This window comes from Pezoporus wallicus, unplaced genomic scaffold (genome assembly GCF_028554395.1).
Source record: "Pezoporus wallicus isolate ANWC-B61680 ecotype Strahan unplaced genomic scaffold, APGP_CSIRO_Pwel_v1 scaffold_2617, whole genome shotgun sequence".
Taxonomy (NCBI): domain Eukaryota; kingdom Metazoa; phylum Chordata; class Aves; order Psittaciformes; family Psittacidae; genus Pezoporus; species Pezoporus wallicus.
This window is the reverse complement of record NW_026637592.1, coordinates 1,598,412-1,616,975: the sequence shown is the minus strand read 5'-3', so window position 1 is coordinate 1,616,975 and position 18,564 is coordinate 1,598,412. Positions and strand designations below refer to the sequence as shown.

The 18,564-nt window shown below is 41.4% G+C and overlaps 1 protein-coding gene across 4 annotated transcripts in view; it reads right to left on the bottom strand.

Moving 5' to 3' along the window:
- USH2A (usherin) overlaps positions 1-18,564 on the bottom strand; it is a 372,328-nt gene that overhangs the window by 83,409 nt on the left and 270,355 nt on the right. For all 4 annotated transcript variants that reach the window (XR_008971850.1, XM_057406464.1, XM_057406465.1 and 1 more), the window contains exons 48-49: positions 15,921-16,119; positions 5,883-6,051 (exon numbers count right to left, since the gene is read on the bottom strand). Coding sequence is in view for 3 of the 4 variants with exons in the window: in XM_057406464.1 (XP_057262447.1) it covers positions 5,883-6,051; positions 15,921-16,119 (368 nt within the window). In the remaining variant the exon portion in view is untranslated. The remainder of the gene's footprint in view (positions 1-5,882; positions 6,052-15,920; positions 16,120-18,564) is intronic.

Genomic DNA, 18,564 nt, shown 5'->3' with positions numbered 1-18,564 from the left:
CACTAAACCATATCACCAAGGCTCTGTCCAACCTGGCCTTGAACACCGCCAGGGATGGAGCATTCACAACCTCCCTGGGCAACCCATTCCAGTGCATCACCACCCTTTCAGTAAAGAACTCCCTCCTTATATCCAATCTAAACTTCCCTTGTTTAAGTTTGATCCCGTTACTCCTTGTCCTGTCACTACAGTCCCTAATGAAGAGTCCCTCCCCAGCATCCCTATAGGCCCCCTTCAGATACTGGAAGGCTGCTATGAGGTCTCCACGCAGCCTTCTCTTCTCCAGGCTGAACAGCCCCAACTTTCTCAGCCTGTCTCATCCTCGTGGGCCTCCACTGGACTTGTTCCAACAGTTCCATGCCCTTTTCATGTTGAGGACACCAGAACTGCACACAGTACTCCAGGTGAGGTCTCAGAAGAGCAGAGCAGAGGGGCAGGATCACCTCCTTGGACCTTGCTGACCACACTCTTTTTGATGCAGCCCAGGATACGGTTGGCTTTCTGGGCTGAGAGCACACACTGAAGCTGGCTCATGTTCTTTTTCTCATTGACCAACACCCCCAAGTCCTTCTCTGCAGGGCTGCTCTGAATCTCTTCTCTGCCCAACCTACAGCTGTGCCTGGGATTGCTCCGACCCAGCTGTAGGACCTTGCACTTGGCATGGTTAAACTTCATAAGGCTGGCATCAGCCCACCTCACAAGTGTGTCAAGGTCCCTCTGGATGGCATTCCTTCCTCCCACCATATCAACCCAACCACAGTTTGGTGTCAAACTTGCTGAGGGTGCACTCCATCCCACTGTCCATGACATAGACAAATATGTTAAACAAGACTGGTGCCAACACCAATCCCTGAAGGACACCACTCATTACTGGTCTCCAGCCGGACATTGAGCCATTGACCACAAGTCTTTGCATGCTGCCATCCAGCCAGTTCTTTATCCACCAAGTGGTCCATCCATCAAATTGATGTCCCTCCAATTTAGAGACAAGGATGTTGTGTGGGACAGTGTTGAACGCTTTGCACAAGTCCAGGTAGGTGACATAAACCTCTCTGCCCCTGTCCATCAGCTCCGTAGCCCCATCACAGAAGGCCACCAAATTGGTCAGGCAGGATTTCCCCTTAGTGAAGCCATGCTGGCTGTCACCAAGCACCTTGCTGATTTTCATGTCTCTTAGCATGCCTTCCAGGAGAATCTGCTCCAAAATTTGCCAGGCACAGAGGTGAGATTGACTGGTCTGTAGTTCCCTGGGTCATCCCTTTTCCCCTTCTTGAAAATGGGGGTTATATTTCCCTTTTTCCAGTCATCGGGAACTTCACCTGACTGCCATGATTTCTCAAATATGATGGCCAGTGGCTTAGTCACTTCATTCGCCAGCTCCTTCAGGACCCGCGGATGGATTTCATCAGGACCCATGGACTTGTGCACTTTCAGGTTCTTAAGATGGTCTTGAACCAGATCCTCTCTTACAATGGGCCTAAGGTCTTCATTCTCACATCCCTGCATCTGCCTTCCAAGACTTGGGTGGTGTGGTCAGAGCCTTTGCCAGTGAAGACTGTGGCAAAGAAGTCATTCAGAACCTCAGCCTTCTCCAAATCCTGTGTAGCCAGTTTTCCTCATAGCTTCCAGGAGGGCTCATGTTGTCCCTAGTCTGTCCTTTATTCTCTACATACCTATAGAATCCTTTCCTGTTATCTTTCAGATCCCTAGTCAAGTTTAATTCTAACTGGGCCTTAGTTTTCCTAACCTGGTCCCTAGCTTCCCGGACAACATCCCTGTATTCTTCCCAGGCCGCCTGTCCTTATTTCCACTTATAAGCCTCTTTTTTCCCTCTAAGTTTCCTCAGCAGCTCCTTATCCATCCAAGGTGGTCTCCTGGCCCTCCTGCTGCACTTCCTTCTAGTTGGGATGCAACACTCCTGAGCTTGTAGCAGGTGATCTTTTAGTATGAACCAAGAGTCTTGGGTCCCCTTGCCCTCTAGGGCTATTACCCATGGAACCTTACTAAGCAGGCTCCTGAAGAGGCCAAAGTCTGCTGTTTCGAAGTCCAGGGCAGTGAGCTTGCTGCACGCTCTTCTCACTGTCCTGAGGATCTCGAACTCGACCATCTCATGATTGCTCCAAACAAGGCTGCCCTGGAACATCACATTTCCGACCAGCCCTTCCCTGTTGTGAGCACAAGGTCAAGCATGGCACCTCTCCCAAAGAACTTAAGGATTAAACTCACTTTGAAAATTAGAAACCACCATCACAATCAGTGGGCTTGGCTGCTACTGAAGCAGTATGAGGAAATCTTATGAGGAAATAACACGGTGGATGGATGATGGCAGAGCGGTGGATGTAGTCTACCTTGACTTCAGCAAAGCATTTGACAGAGTCTCCCACAGCATCCTCACAGCTAAATTGAGGAAGTGTGGTCTGGATGATCAGGTAGTGAGGTGGACTGCGAACTGGCTGAAGGAGAGAAGCCAGAGTGTTGTAGTCTATGGGGCTGAGTCTAGTTGGAGGCCTGTAACTAGTGGAGTGCCTCAAGGGTCAGTACTGGGACCGGTATTATTTAATATATTCATCAATGATTTAGATGAGGGAATTGAGTGTACTATCAGCAAGTTTGCTGATGACACTAAGCTGGGAGGAGTGGCTGACACGCCAGAAGGCTGTGCTGCCATCCAGAGAGACCTGGACAGGCTGGAGAGTTGGGCAGGGAGTAACTTGATGAAATATAACAAGGGAAAGTGTAGAGTCCTGCATCTGGGCAGGAACAACCCCAGGTTCCAGTATAGGTCGGGAAGCGACCTGTTAGAGAGCAGTGTAGGGGAGAGGGACCTGGGGGTCCCAGTGGACGACAGGATGACCATGAGCCAACACTGTGCCCTTGTGGCCAAGAAGGCCAATGGCATCCTGGGGTGTATTAGAAGGGGGGTGGTTAGTAGGTCGAGAGAGGTCCTCCTTCCCCTCTACTCTGCCCTGGTGAGACTGCATCTGGAATATTGTGTCCAGTTCTGGGCCCCTCAGTTCAAGAAGGACAGGGAGCTGCTGGAGAGAGTCCAGTGCAGGGCAACTAAGATGATTAAGGGAGTGGAGCATCTCCCTTATGAGGAAAGACTGAGGGAGCTGGGTCTCTATAGTTTGGAGGAGACTGAGGGGTGACCTTATTAGTGTATATAAATATATAAAGGGGGAGTGTCACGAGGATGGAGCCAGGCTCTACTCAGTGGCAAACAATGACAGGACAAGGGGTAATGGGTACAAACTGGAACACAAGAGGTTCCACATAAACTTGAGAAGAAACTTCTCAGTGAGGGTGACGGAACACTGGAACAGGCTGCCCAGGGAGGTTGTGGAGTCTCCTTCCCTGGAGACATTCAAAACCCGCCTGGACACATTCCTGTGTAACATTATCTAGGTGTTCCTGCCCTGGCAGGGGGATTGGACTAGATGATCTTTCCAGGTCCCTTCCAATCTCTAGCATACTGTGATACTGTGTGATACTGTGAAAAGGCTTTAGGATATGCCAATAATGCGAACACTATAGGTGGGGTGGGCTAGGCTGGATAGAGATAAACTGTGAGGTATGAAGGAAGTAGATTTTGCTATAAAACAAAAACAAAAACTATGGTAAATGGCAATAATTTTCATTTACTAGTGTCTGCACTTGAGCTGGTCCAGTGTTCTTAAAGCTACAATTTCCTATTACCTTTCTGTGTTGCAATGCTTTCTGTGGCTCAAAAGTCAGTTGGAAGGAGTAAGGCTTTTTTTCTGCTGTTGAAGATGGGTAACAGAGGTGATTAAAGTATTTTCATTCCTGATTGTTAATAAATGTGTTTGATGTTTAAAACTAATTTTTCTCATCAAAAGTAATATCTGAAGTCTTTTTTGATCTGAAAGGCTGGGGATTACAGACAGAGAGCCATCCCTAAACCCAATGCAGCTTTTGTTGAGAATAAACATGTGGTACAAGTGTAACAGCTGAGGGAGGACGCTGCCTTACTTCCCCCCTATGTTCCTTGCCAAAGAGGTGCCTGGGTGGTAGTAGCATTATTTGTTCTGCTGTGCTTTAAGAAGCTCTCCTCCCATTTTAATTCTGGAATGGATATTTGCACTTCTTTGTGCGCTACTGTTTCAGAAACTGAGATTTCTGCCTTCCTAATTTGTAATCTTCATGCCTTCAGCCCAGTGTGCTTCAGTACATCTACAGCTATCAAGCTGGTCAAACAACATCTGGGAAATATGTATGCTTAGAGAGTTTCCTGTATAAATAACTTTATCAAATAAAGTCCATAATAAACAAAAAGAGATGAGACCAATTTTTTAGAGTATAATATATATAATCTATTTAGATACTTCAGCATATTTTCCTGCATTCTTCAGAATCTAATTTAGTTTCTAAACAGAGAAAGTATTAAAACACAGAATGTAGCTCACATCTACTGGAAGTTAAACCTTTTTTTTTAAAGAACTATTAGATATAAGACACAAAGGATCAGTAACCTTCTCATTAACCTCTCAAAATGGGATCCATTCCAAGCTAGGCTTGAAAACGTTCTCTCTCTGAAAGCTACCGTGCAGTCTTACCAGTTAATTGTTATCCTTATCAAAAAGTGACCTACATTAACATTTAGCTTGCAGTTATTAGCATATTTATAAAAATAAAAAAGAAAAAAGTGACCAACATTGTTCATGTTCCTGCCCTTTAGAGTATGGAAAAAGAGAATGTGGCAAGAAAAAGAAAGAGTTTAAAATCATGTTCAAACATTCCGTGTTATTCATGCCTGTGGGCTGCTGACTGAACAAGAAGTATTTTCAGACATAAGACATTTTGTTTCCCTGTGCTTTTCTTTCTTGATGTAAACAACATTGAGCTAGTTAACACAGACCACTGGATGGGGACAGAGGTCACAGTATAATCTCTCCATTTCAGTACATTGAGATTAATGAGGCCAGCAGAATTCTCTTTTCTGGTTCTTCCATGTGATAGCATTTTTCTGGTGACATCATGGAAGGTATTCTAAAATTGTGATATATGAATTAGTTTTCCAAGGATCAGAACTTGGGATGTGCTGAATGTGTTGGCAAAAATTCAAATATTTCTGAGCTGAGGGAATGTGTGCCAGTGCATGAATAATGGAGGCGTTTTAGTTCCTGACCTCACAATTGCCTACAAAGAGATATATGCTCTGAACACTGCCCCCTGAAAGGGTTCTCCTCCCCCTTTTCCTCCCCTCTCCATGTCAAAAAGCCTTCAACAAACTGGAAAACTGAACACTAGACAATAGGACAGAAAGAGTTTTGGCAAACTTCCCAAACAGTTCTGAGCATAAATGTATGATCAGCCTTATGGAAAGGATAAATTTCCATCCAAGATAATATATGTGGGATGTATAATTTGATCTGTAACACTGCTAGAAACAAAGAGTAGACAATGCAGAAAGAAGTAGAAGTGATGTAATCCATAATATTCCAAACAACTGTTTCACAAAAGAAATGGCTAGGGAAAATCACATGGGGTCAAGTCAAGCCAAGCAGAGAACTAAACTGCACCACTAAATTCCATGATGGTGTTCCTGTTAAGCAGAACTGCCCTCCCCATTATGCATCACTTACTGCAATTAAGTATAGTTGGGATAAATTAGTTCTCTGAGAAATTACCAAATCACCAGGTTTCATCAGTTAAGTCTTTCTTGTATAAATAGAGCATACGATGTTTAGAAGACAAAGTCAGTGCAATTTTCTCTGCTTATCCCATTGAACACAAGTCTCAAAGACACCTAGGAATCTTGATAAATCTCATTTATTGCTATGTTTTCATTCCCCTTGGTTTAACAGACACATCAACTTTGCTGTTTTGTTTCTTTCAAGCACTGGAAAGGAGTTGTCTCTTACCTACTGATACCTTAGTGTAATAACCACCACAGCACAGATGTTTTGGTTGCACAGCATGTACCTGACCACCACAGCAAACCCCTGGTGAATTAAGAATAAATGGAATGTACTTGTCCTCACAGCATTGGAAGCCAGGTTTATTGTCGTGCAGAATCCCATTACAGCATACCTAGAAGTAGTAAAAAAAAAAAATAGCTGTAAGGCAATATCTCTTAAACAGAACAATGGTCTCTGGCAAAACAACGTATACAAAAATGTGTACAACATCCTAATATGGACACTAATATGACTGCAGTCAAATAAATGCAACTTGGCTAAAATTCTGTGCCCTCCAGCATTATCAGACTTCAATAAACTAGTGTGTATCTGACAGAATGCTGCTATTTTGTGGCCTTCAATCATACTGCACCTTAATAAAATAGTCCATTAATATGAATCATCTTCATTTGCCTTGCAGGCTGTTTGAGTCTCTCAATGTGGAGTAGATTGCAATATGCAGATATAATTTACCATCACCCTACCCTTTTCTTTTATTCCCAATTCTTATTTACTTATTTATTTATTGTAAAACATGTCACCTGAAACCCTTAAAACTCAAAATAGTATTCCCCAATATGAGGAGTTCTTGGTTTTTCTTTCACATAAAATTAACTGGATTTTTCTTCTGATAGCACATGATCACTTATTTATGACCACAGTTCCTCAGACAATGTGATCTCAAGAGATCAGTATTTACATAAGGGCTCTTTTTAAAAAAAATAAAAAATTACATGGAAATGAACTTTGAAAAGGCCTTTTAACTGTGGGCTTCTTTTGAGGTGCTGTCAAGAAAATGATACGCCTGAATAATCAAAAAATTATTTGTACACTTACTCCTGTGTCGATGGAATGGCATGCTGTGTACACAGCAAATCATAGAGAACAGCTGGGAAATCATTGTAAAAACTCTAAACTCAGAACCTACACTCAGGGCAAATTGTACTAGCCAGGAGGATGCCTCCTGCAGCTAGACAAAGAAGGCAGTTGTCAGGACAGCACATATGTTAGAGAAGAGCTGCTCCTTTGTCCTCTTGTGACACAGTGCACTTCCACCACTGACTTGAACCACATTCCAAATCAGGTTATTCTAGCAGCAACAAAAGAAAGTGTTCCTCTTGAAGGACCTTTTGTTTCCCCAGGTATTTTAATTACCAGCCGACAAAAAACATTTAAAAATATCTATCACTACGCTCGAGACAGCTAACTTGTATTACATTTACAATGTTAACGCAAATACATGCCTATAGATAAAATATTCATACTTCTCTTAAATCAGAAACAGATTTTTTCTGACTTCAGAAAGATGATGCTTTGTTTTATTCACTTTTGAATGGCCTTTACGCAATCACCTTTGGAGATATCAGGTTAAGTTCTGAAGTTAGAATTTAGATACATTAAAAAAATATAGAACCCAAAGTTAACGTGAGATAGGACAGAAGGTGTTCTTGTTTTCTCATTATGTTTTCAGGTTTTATAACCTTATACGCTTTGAATCGCCACACAGCTTTCTGCTTTTCCAGCACACATTCTCATTCAGCATCTGTTTTAGACTATCAACGTAGCTGAATTTAGTCATTTTCTGTTCAGGAATTTTGAGTCTCTGCAGACCTTATTATATTATTTTGCTGTCCACCTTGTCACTGGTAATATAATCCAATCTATGAATTCAATTAACTTACTGTTCTTTCTTCCAGATCATTAGTTAAGATGTCAAATAAAACCCTGCTTTACATCTCTTCTCTGCTTCCTACCATTTGGATATCTTTTTATGACTGGCACGCACTTCAGGCTGAGTTTTTCTTCACTTACACTTGGCTCCAAAGCAACTTAGATGGTTACCTAGTTTCTCTGTATTTCCAAGTCATTTAAAGGCATTCTTAAAAATATCAAAATATGGTAGTTTGTGCCACTGTCCTCAGAGTAGATCACATTTAGCAACAATTCTTGGCATTTGTAAAAAAATGGCCTCTGTCCTGTCCTTTTTGCTGAATCCTGAGCTTGAGATGACACCAGAGCCAGTAAATGCTGTACCTGCCTGTATCTAAGGCCAAATCCATGTTCCTCACACATTCTTGGTCCCAATTTGTGTGCCCCTTGGGACTGTGTTTCCCTCTATGATCTGTCTAGCCCAATTTTTCTTCTTTTCATGGCTTGCATTTGTCATGCTTGTGCTGTTTCCTCCTTTTCAGTGATGCACATCACCCAAAATTCACATCTTTCCATCTTTCAGCTAAAGAAGCTCAAACATCTTTGGCATTATCCAGGCTGAAAGGCTTGAGCAACCACTTTACTTTCCATGCGGTGTTCCCAGGTTTAAGAAATGCTGCTTCTCTTATGAATCCTCAGTAGAAATAGCTGCTGGGTGTATTTCACGCAGACACTGGGAATGCCATTTTAGTACTAACTCTAAATCATTCTGTTTGGGTCATTATTGGTAAGATTGCATTATTACTGATGTCTCTCCTTTCCCTCCTGAATTCCCTCAAAAAATTGCCAGCTGAACACCCAGGCTTTTTACAATGGCAGCAGGTGCCACTTTTCTTTGTTAAAAATTATTTAAGTTCCTTGGTATTTCTCAAGACACTGTAGAAGACTTACAAAAAGGGCTCCAGTTAGCTCTAAAACACATTCAGACTCTCATCTGGCACTACCAATTGATGTAGTTGGTGGTATTATTTACTATGTAGCTCCACACCATCCTCTGTAGACAGCTGTAAATTGTTAAATAACACTTTTTTAGCAGTCCTCTAAAGATGGTTAGTTTCTATTTGCATTGATATTCAGCCCAAGGATCCTGCATCATGAATCCATAAAATAAAATGCATTCAAGTAATGCTGAAATTATGTAACAGACAAAGAAGAAAAGCAGATGGATTGAAAGTTACAGTGGCAAAAGGTTATGACTATCTCATCCTCTTAGATCTACAAGTGACAGTCCCAACTGGGTGGTGTTACTATATAGATGAAAGTAGAAGCCTTGTAGCAATCAGATACAGTGACATCATTTTAGGCAGGTTGGAGATCTCACATTTGTACAGAGGGTTGAAAGCTTGACATATGCTTGCTAACCAGAAGATCTTTACTGTCTATGGAGATGATACAAGATGTTCGTCCTTAGCTGTCATGGGAGCCCTGAAAAATATTGTTAGACTGAGTTACTCACAACTCAGCCCTGTAGTTCTCCTCCCATCCAAGCCCATAGAGGGAGTCTGGCCCAGGAGCACAGGGACTGGAAAGGGCTGGGCATAAAGGAAGGCTTATTCCCAGGTATTGGACCAGTCAGCCATGACACTAGCACAGAGTAACAAGATATCAAATCTGGCAGGCACGATTACACAATATTTTAACAATTTTAAAAAATACACCAAACTTACCTATACCATTCTCTTTTAATTAAAAGTGTGTCATCACCAATCCCTCTGCTTGCTGAAGACTTCACTAAAGGATATTACCTGGCCCTGTGGACACATGCCAGTTGAGCTAGGACTGATTTACTCAACTAAACAGATGTGCTAGGCAGCCATGTTTATCCTTCTTGTCAAACGCTTGCTGCCAGAGCCACTTTGTGGAATAGCAATTCACAAAACACTCTAAGGAATTCCTATTAGCTACAGGAGTTCATTAAAAATTTCTGCCTGTGGAGCAAACACCAGAGTAATGATTGATCCATCATGCTCTCATGTGAGAGGGTATATTTTAAATTAGCAAGGCTCATTCTTTTTTATTTAAATTATCTTTGAGTCTATGCAAACACCCTTTTTCCAAGTATACTTACTGACCCATTTCTCTTCTCAAACTGCTGTTCTTCTTTGGTAATTGTAACACCCTTAGATCTTAAAATGCATAAGCAGAAATTATTGTTATTCTGTTACAAATCACTATATATTACCCTACTAAAATGAGTTTCATTTTCTACCTTTCAGGTGTGTTACAACACACACTGTACATGAAGTGTGAACTTTTTAAAGGTTTTTTAAGCCTGAAGGAACTTGGAAGAATTTGCAAAATATTGCTAGCATTAATAGTAAATTTTCAGAAATATTGACGGAATATCTTCCACGAATGTCAAGATATGTTAGTTTTCACTCCTGAAAATTGTGCTTTTGAGGGTAGCTATCAGTCCACTATTTTATTCCTTCTCTCCTTAAAGGGAAGAGTCCTGCTGGTGTTTTTAACAAATGGTACATGTTAATTACAATGAGTAAAGAGTTAAGCCTGTACTTCCTAGTAAGGTCAGAGTTATATTTGATTAGCTCATTAACTGCAGATTTATACAGTTTGTTGCTACTGAAAATAAAAAGAGCTGAAGCTGTATTAGCACTTTAGTCAGGACCCTTTTAACTGTGGATGTTCATACTCATGATCTGTTGTGCAGAGAAATTATTGGCCTTTATGGCACTGTTTTAATTACTTCTTTTACTGTACCTGTCTCATTATTTTCACCTCAGGATGCCAGTAACAGCAGAAGGACATCTTAAGAGCTACATGGGTAACACAGGAATGCTTTCCCCATCGCTACTGATATAATGGTCCCTGGTAGGTGAAGCTAGGGCACATTCCCTTGTTAATTGATGTGCATCTCTGTAGCCCTCATGGTATGAGCTCTATAAGCTGATGTCTGTTTTGAGACATCAAATATGGGTAGAGTTATGGCTCACACCTTACTAAAAACACCTAGGAATAGACTGTCACTTTTGCCAGCTTGGAAACACCCAAGCAGAACAGGTCTGTTACTGTCAGGATATGGCACCTGACAAAATTAAACATGACAGTGTATTCTCAGCTTTCCTCCAAAACTGGACACAAAAAAACCCTTTCTAAATTCCTTCTGCACTCAAGAATTATAGCTTCATGTTACAGATTAGGATACAGTTCTATAGATACAGAACTCCATGTCTGATTACAAATACCAGGGTAAGAATACCAGGCATAGCACTGCTAGCTTCAGTTAAAATAACAGCAATTTCAAATGCTGAAGCAGAAAGCTAGATAAAACTAGGAAAAAAGGTAGGGATCTGATGCAAAGATTATTTAGGATAGCAGGAATCTTTTTTTTGGTCTACGTTAGGCTTAATATCAGGCCCACATGATCCCATGAATGTGCATGCACACATATCCTTTGTAGTGAAAAGGTCATTTGTTGCTTTACAGATTCCCAAGACAGCTCTGATCAAGTTAGTTTATTTACCCAGCACAGTGTGATGCAGAGATAGTAACCTGGATCCCAAATGCAGCACACATACACCAGTGCAACGTTACACACAGGCTGTTCAGCACTTTCTGCTATAGCTGTGTTACCTTCAAGATCATTAAGTCCAACTGCTCCCCAGCACTGGCAAGTCCACACTAAAACATGGCACTAAGGGCCTTGTCTACATGTTGTGTGAACACTTCCAGGGACAGTGATTCCACAGCTTCCCTGGGAAGCCTGTTCTAATACCATAAATGCTGGCATAGGCTGGCAGTGAATTCTATAACTGTGTGACAGAGATCTGCCACATAAGGCCTTATGCTGTACCTGTCACAGATTCCAGTTTAAGAGAAACATGGATGTGTCAGGAGCTCTGTAGATATCTCTTACAGGCATTTTGGATGACTAGTGTGAACACATGTAGCGAACCATGTCATTTTATGTATGAGTGCCTCATTTTCCTGTGGACTGTCTGGTCATTTTTGATATAGCCACTACTTAGCAAATAGCATCCACTCCTAACCGCAGACTGTGAGAATACAGGGAGACCATTATAACAAAATAATGCAAAATTAATTAGAAAAAATCAGAAAGTCAGACAGATATAAAAATAAGTGGACACTCTCCAAGCTCAAGAGACCATAAATGCACAAAGGCTGAAAAAACAAAAACGGAGAAGAAAACTTCTAAAATTAATATAATACAAATTTAACTTATAAACATTCACAGATCTATTAGAAATCTACCATGCCAAAACCATAAAATAAGTAAATTTATGTTTTAGAACAAAGGAATGCCCATACTTGACTTGCAAGGTTTCAGAAATATGTATGTTCGGCATAGTATTGCTTTCAAGGGAACTCCAAAGCTAAAGCTGTGTTGGCTGGAAGATTTATATTTTAATCTGGACCCCTCAAATAACTTGCTCCCTTAATTACTGTCTTGTCTGACAGGGAATCTTGTGAATAAATATTGTTTACTTTAGTCACAGAACATGTGATGATGCGTTTGACAAATAAGGACACCATTCCATTACATTAAAGCTTACTTTCGAACTAAGAGTTTTCTACCACATTTTTCAACAAAAACCATTACAGATTCCTACTACACTATTGATCCTAGTCCTAAACAGGAACTCATATGAAGAATAACATGAAAATAGACATAATTTAAAAATATATCTGACAAATCACAATGAATTCCATTCAGAGCTGCTTCTCATTGTCATGTAACAGCCACCTACTTGTAGCTGAATCTAAATAGATTTTCTGTACTGGAGAATATGGTTATTAACCATTTAGCCAAGGAGGGGGTGGGACCAACACCAAGTCATGTTAATAACTGCTGTGGGCCATGCAGGCTTTGAGGATTGATTCCTCACACAGTGAGGAGCTTTATAGTTTTTACTGGTGTTTTGAAATACTGCATACACCTGGAAAATTTCCTACGGCCTCTAAGAGGTCCAATTCAATCATCTTCGGCCAAAGGAGCCACATGAACTACCATTATGCTCTCCACAGATACCTGAATACTTAAGCTGGCAAATAATCTCTTCTAGTAGTTTACAGTGTGTGACCCATGACACACAGCTGAGCAAAACTGATTGTTCCAAGGGGGATGCAAAACTACATATAGAGATTTGCCAGCTGAGTTAAGATCTAAATACATATATACCCACTATGCAATTTGTCACAATGGGATTGGATCAGTGGATTCGACAGATTGGCACCGAAGTCCCACTACTCAAACTCCCGTTACGCGTGGCTTGTGAGATTTACGTTGAATCAGATACAGCTTAATTCCTTGGGATCCACATCTGCATTACACACATGGAACAAAGCTTTGCAAAGGGAAAAAAATTCAGATGCAACCTTGTAAAGTCAGCTAGTGCACAGGCTGGTTGGGAACACAAAGTTTTCCTTCTAGAGCTAGAGCACAAGCAATCCAGGAGGTTCCTCGACTGCGTGGAAGACAACTTCCTTCTGCAAGTAATAGAGGAGCTGACAAGGAGAGGTGCCATGCTTGACCTCGTGCTCACCAACAGGGAAGAGCTCTTTGGAAATGTGATGCTCCAGGGAAGCCTTGGATGCAGCGATCACGAGATGGTGGAATTTGAGATCCTCAGGACAGTGAGAAGAGAGTGCAGCAAGCTCCAACTGCCCTGGACTTCAAAAGAGCAGACTTTGGTCTCTTCAGGAACGTGCTAAGTAAGGTTCCATGGGATATAGCCCTAGAGGGCAAGGGGGCCCAAGACTCTTGGTTCATACTCAAAAATCACTTGCTACAAGCTCAGGAGTGTTGCATCCCAACTAGAAGGAAGTGCAGCAGGAGAGCCAGGAGACCTCCTTGGATGGATAAGGAGCTGCTGAGGAAACTTAGAGGGAAAAAAGAGGCTTATAATAAGTGGAAGCAAGGACAGGCAGCCTGGGAAGAGTACAGGGATGTTGTCCGGGAAGCTAGGGACCAGGTTAGGAAAGCTAAGGCCCAGTTAGAATTAAACTTGGCTAGGGATGTTAAGGATAACAGGAAGGGATTCTACAGGTACATAGCAAAAAAAAACAGACTAGGGAGAATGTGAGCCCCCTCAGGAAGCTCTCGGGAGAGCTAGCTACACAGGATTTGGAGAAGGCTGAGGTTCTGAATGACTTCTTTGCCTCAGTCTTCACTGGCAAAGGCTTTGACCACACCACCCAAGTCTTGGAAGGCAGATGCAGGGATGTGAGAATGAAGACCTTAGGCCCACTGTAGGAGAGGCTCTGGTTCGAGACCATCTTAAAAATTTGAACGTGCACAAGTCCATGGGACCTTATGAAATCCATCTGCGGGTCCTCAAGGAGCTGGCAAATGAAGTTGCGAAGCCACTGGCCATCATATTTGAGAAATCATGGCAGTCAGGTGAAGTTCCCAATGACTGGAAAAAGGGAAATATAACCCCCATTTTCAAGAAGGGGAAAATGGATGACCCAGGGAACTACAGACCAGTCAGTCTCACCTCTGTGCCTGCAAATTTTGGAGCAGATTCTCCTGGAAGGCATGCTAAGGCACATGAAAATCAACAAGGTGCTTGGTGACAGCCAGCATGGCTTCACTAAGGGGAAATCCTGCCTGACCAATTTGGTGGCCTTTTATGATGGGGCTACGGAGCTGATGGACAGGGGCAGAGAGGTTTATGTCACCTACCTGGACTTGTGCAAAGCGTTCAACACTGTCCCACACAACATCCTTGTCTCTAAATTGGAGGGACATCAATTTGATGGATGGACCACTTGGTGGATAAAGAACTGGCTGGATGGCAGCATGCAAAGACTTGTGGTCAATGGCTCAATGTCCGGCTGGAGACCAGTAATGAGTGGTGTCCTTCAGGGATTGGTGTTGGCACCAGTCTTGTTTAACATCTTTGCTGCTGACATGGACAGTGGGATTGAGTGCGCCCTCAGCAAGTTTATCGATGACACCAAGCTGTGTCTTTCGGTTGATACACTGGAGGGAAGGAATGCCATCCAGAGGGACCTCGACACGCTTGTGAGGTGGGCTGATGCCAGCCTTATGAAGTTTAACCATGCCAAGTGCAAGGTCCTACAGCTGGGTCAGAGCAATCCCAGGCACAGCTACAGGTTGGGCAGAGAAGAGATTCAGAGCAGCCCTGTGGAAAAGGACTTGGGGGTGTTGGTCAATGAGGAAATGAACATGAGCTGGCAGTCTGTGCTCTCAGTCCAGAAAGCCAACCGTATCCTGAGCTGCATCAAAAGAAGCATCACCAGCAGGTCCAAGGAGGTGATCCTGCCCCTTTACTCTGCTCTGGTGAGACCTCACCTGGAGAATTCTGTGCAGTTCTGGTGTCCTCAACATAAAATGGACGTGGAACTGTTGGAACAAGTCCAGAGGAGGGCCACGAGGATGATCAAGGGACCGGAGTACCTCCCATATGAAGACAGGCTGAGAAAGTTGGGGCTGTTCAGCCTGGAGAAGAGAAGGTTGCATGGAGACCTCATAGCAGCCTTCCAGTATCTGAAGGGGGCCTATAGGGATGCTGGGACTCATTAGGGACTGTAGTGATAGGACATAGGGTAATGGGTTAAAACTTAAACAGGAGAAGTTTAGATTGGATATAAGGAGGAAATTCTTTCCTGTTAGGGTGGTGAGGAATGGGTTGCCCAGGGAGGCTGTGAATGCTCCATCCCTGGCAGTGTTCAAGACCAGGTTGGACGAGGCCTTGGGTGATATGGTTTAGTGTGAGGTGTCCCTGCCCATGGCAGGGGGGTTGGAACTAGATGATCTTAAGGTCCTTTCCAACCCTAACTATTCTATGATTCTATGATTCTATATTTGAAGGGGTTTTGAAACACGGGTTTTGGCTTAGCTTCTTGTGCAAGTGATTTAGTTCACATGTATTAAAACCAATTCTACCCTGCACCAGCATGTAATAAACGAAAACAATCTGGAAATTCATTTCAGATCTGCACTATTGGTCCAAACCAACATGCTAATGCAAAACATCTTCATAAATGCTAACCAATTCCTTTCTTCTGAAACACTCACGCACAGGCTTAAGATAACAGAATTGCTTGTCATCAGTGGACTCACATATGCTGCTGGAGATTTCTGCACTGATATCCCTGTACCAAGCTCAAACACTTTTATTTCTTTCAAAAAAGTTTCAAGATATGTATCAGAGCCTTGACTTTAAAATAGCAAAAGAAGCAGAATCCTCTACTTCCCTTCCTCTGATAACTAGAGGCTTGGTTTATATGCTTCTTCCTAAAAGTATAATGTTTCTTTACATTGCTAACTTAAGAATATACATGTACCTTCAGCTCTGGATGATAACAAACTTTTCCACAGATATTTTCATGCTTTTTACATTCTAACGAGATGCACATTCTATTACTTTTGCTGCTCTTTGGAGTCTTTGATGGGGTACACCTCTGCCATGCTTTACGTAAGAGTTCATATCCCAGGATAATGCCATTTGGCTGCTCTGGTGATGCCCAGTTGATTTGAAGAGATCTACAATAAGCAGAAAATTAACATTTGTTAAATGATTGAAAGCATTTATGTTTCTATGGATATTTATATTAAAGGATTAGCATATAGTAGTTCCATTTTATATTATTTCACACAGAGGGTAATATTTCAAAGTGCCCAAAATATTCCTTTGGATGGTGAATTTCACAGCTGTTTTAATAACCAAATGGTGTAAAAGTTTTGGGAAACCAAATCACACATGCAATCAAAATCCTTAAAGGTTGTTATTTAAAGGACATCTCATTCATACTTCTGGAAACTTATGTGCAATAAACTAGCATTTTACTCTTTGCTATAGCAAACGTGTACATGAAGTATTGTCAGGGCAATTCAAACATGAACCTGGTGAAGGAAGAGCAGCTGGAGGGCAAAAGACCACTCCCTGCCCTCTGAGCTGCTGCTAGTGCAGCTTGTGATCAGTCACCATTTAGAGGAGAGTTGTATTCATCTTGCCTTTTCCCTGCCTTCAAAAACATTATATAAAATGCGTATGTTACTTTGAAATGCATTCTTCAATTCAGAATGAAAAGAACTCATCACAGCATCAGTAAGCACTACTTCTCTTCAGTGCTTAGATATTGCCATTGACATAAAATTAGAAGTAAAAAATGCAAGTGTTTATCCCACTTGAGAAGGCTCAAGACTTCTAAGAGTGCAAAACCATGACTACAGCAGTCCACAAAAGACTGTCTATAAACCAAAATTTTGCTGTCGATTTCAGGTTTGATATCAGACCACCATCAGTTTAAGGAAGAAAGTATCTTAAGAGAAGAATCATAGCATGCCTCTTAGTACTAAAATAATCTGCAGGTATTTGCTCCAAAATCTCACTTAATATTGCAATTATAACAAAAAAAGGCAAAAAGGACATTCAAAACAGAAATTTGCTTTTTTTTTCAGAATGTACAGAGTTTACATTGGTATTTCAAATGAAAACTTCATTTCTTGCATAATCACTCTGGAATGTTGAGTAAGACACAAATTTCTTTCATTACAGCTTTCTTTGGTTAGAAAGAAGGCAATCCGAATGCTATGTGCAGAGCAGCATGAGGACCAACAACATTGCATAATATATACTTCAACTACCTCTTAATCTCCATGTCCCAATTACACTGCCACTGTCAGAATGCCAGTGACATCATAAATTAGCATTAATTTAAAATGAAAATGTTACAGTGAAACAGCAGCTGCTGAGATAAACTTTGACATCTTAACAGAATAAAAATAACTGAACCATTATTTCACTTCCTTGAGGTACAAATAGAAAAATACACACCACAAAAAGTCTTTGCAGAACAGGAATTAATGTCACCTATGAGGGAATAACTTCATAGGTAATTTACAGAGTCACCATTTTCATTCCAAGGTCTTCATCTGAACCACAGATTTAATTCCCTATTCTGTGCATGGCTATTTTGTATTCACCACATACTCATGCATACTCACCACATGCTCATGAACACACATTCACACACACACACATACACATATGTATACATTTAAATAATGCGATAGGACCTAACTTAAAATATAAAAGCAGGAAAATATAAAGATAAAAAGAAAAGGAAAAGAAAGGTACTACTTCAACCTTTAAAAATTCCATTGTAACTCTCTCCTGGTCTTTACACAGTATAAATCACAGGACAAAGAAAGCATTCCCAGTCATATTTCTTAATTATTTGGTTTTTGCAAGTTTCATTCAGAACCTCAAGGGTATATTTGCAAAGTACTGCTAGTTTTTACAGTTTTGCAAGTCATACTTCTCTCTAAGATAATTTCAAATTAGGCTTATGTTTTGATGCAATGATTTGAACATTTTGCCTTTTCTGCAGTACTCAGCATGTATTTTTTTTCTTCTTAACAAGCAATCACCTTTTTATTATTCAATTTATAGACACACATTTGGGGTGGACACAGCCTAGTATTGTGCAATGCTATAGCTGCACAAGAAAACTACATGGCATGGGAGTTCACTGATCAGTACCACCGAAAGGGTAAAACTCAGCATCATCTTCCAGTAGCAACCCACAGATAAGCAAGCTCCTTCACAGTCTTAGGAATGCTTCAGTTATGTCTACACCTTCTGATGTTTCCCACACATGGCAAACTGTGTTTATACTGGGAAGTGCCCACAGCCTGAACTACAGATGTAGACTTAAAAATTCTAGGCATAGATGAGTGTAGAAAACCTGACGTGTGGAGTATAATCCTTTCCTGCCCAGAGAGAACTTCACTTCAAGTGTGTGTAACTTCTGACAGTTCAAATGCTGAGTGACTGCTGTCAATGTGGTGAAAATAATTAAGTAGAGCTCCCCAGAAAAGGCATCTGAACCACAAACAAACTGCTTTACACTATGAAGTCCATGAGGCACTGCCGCACTTCCAGGAAATAAAGACAAATTTAAAATGGAACCACAAAGGTGTATT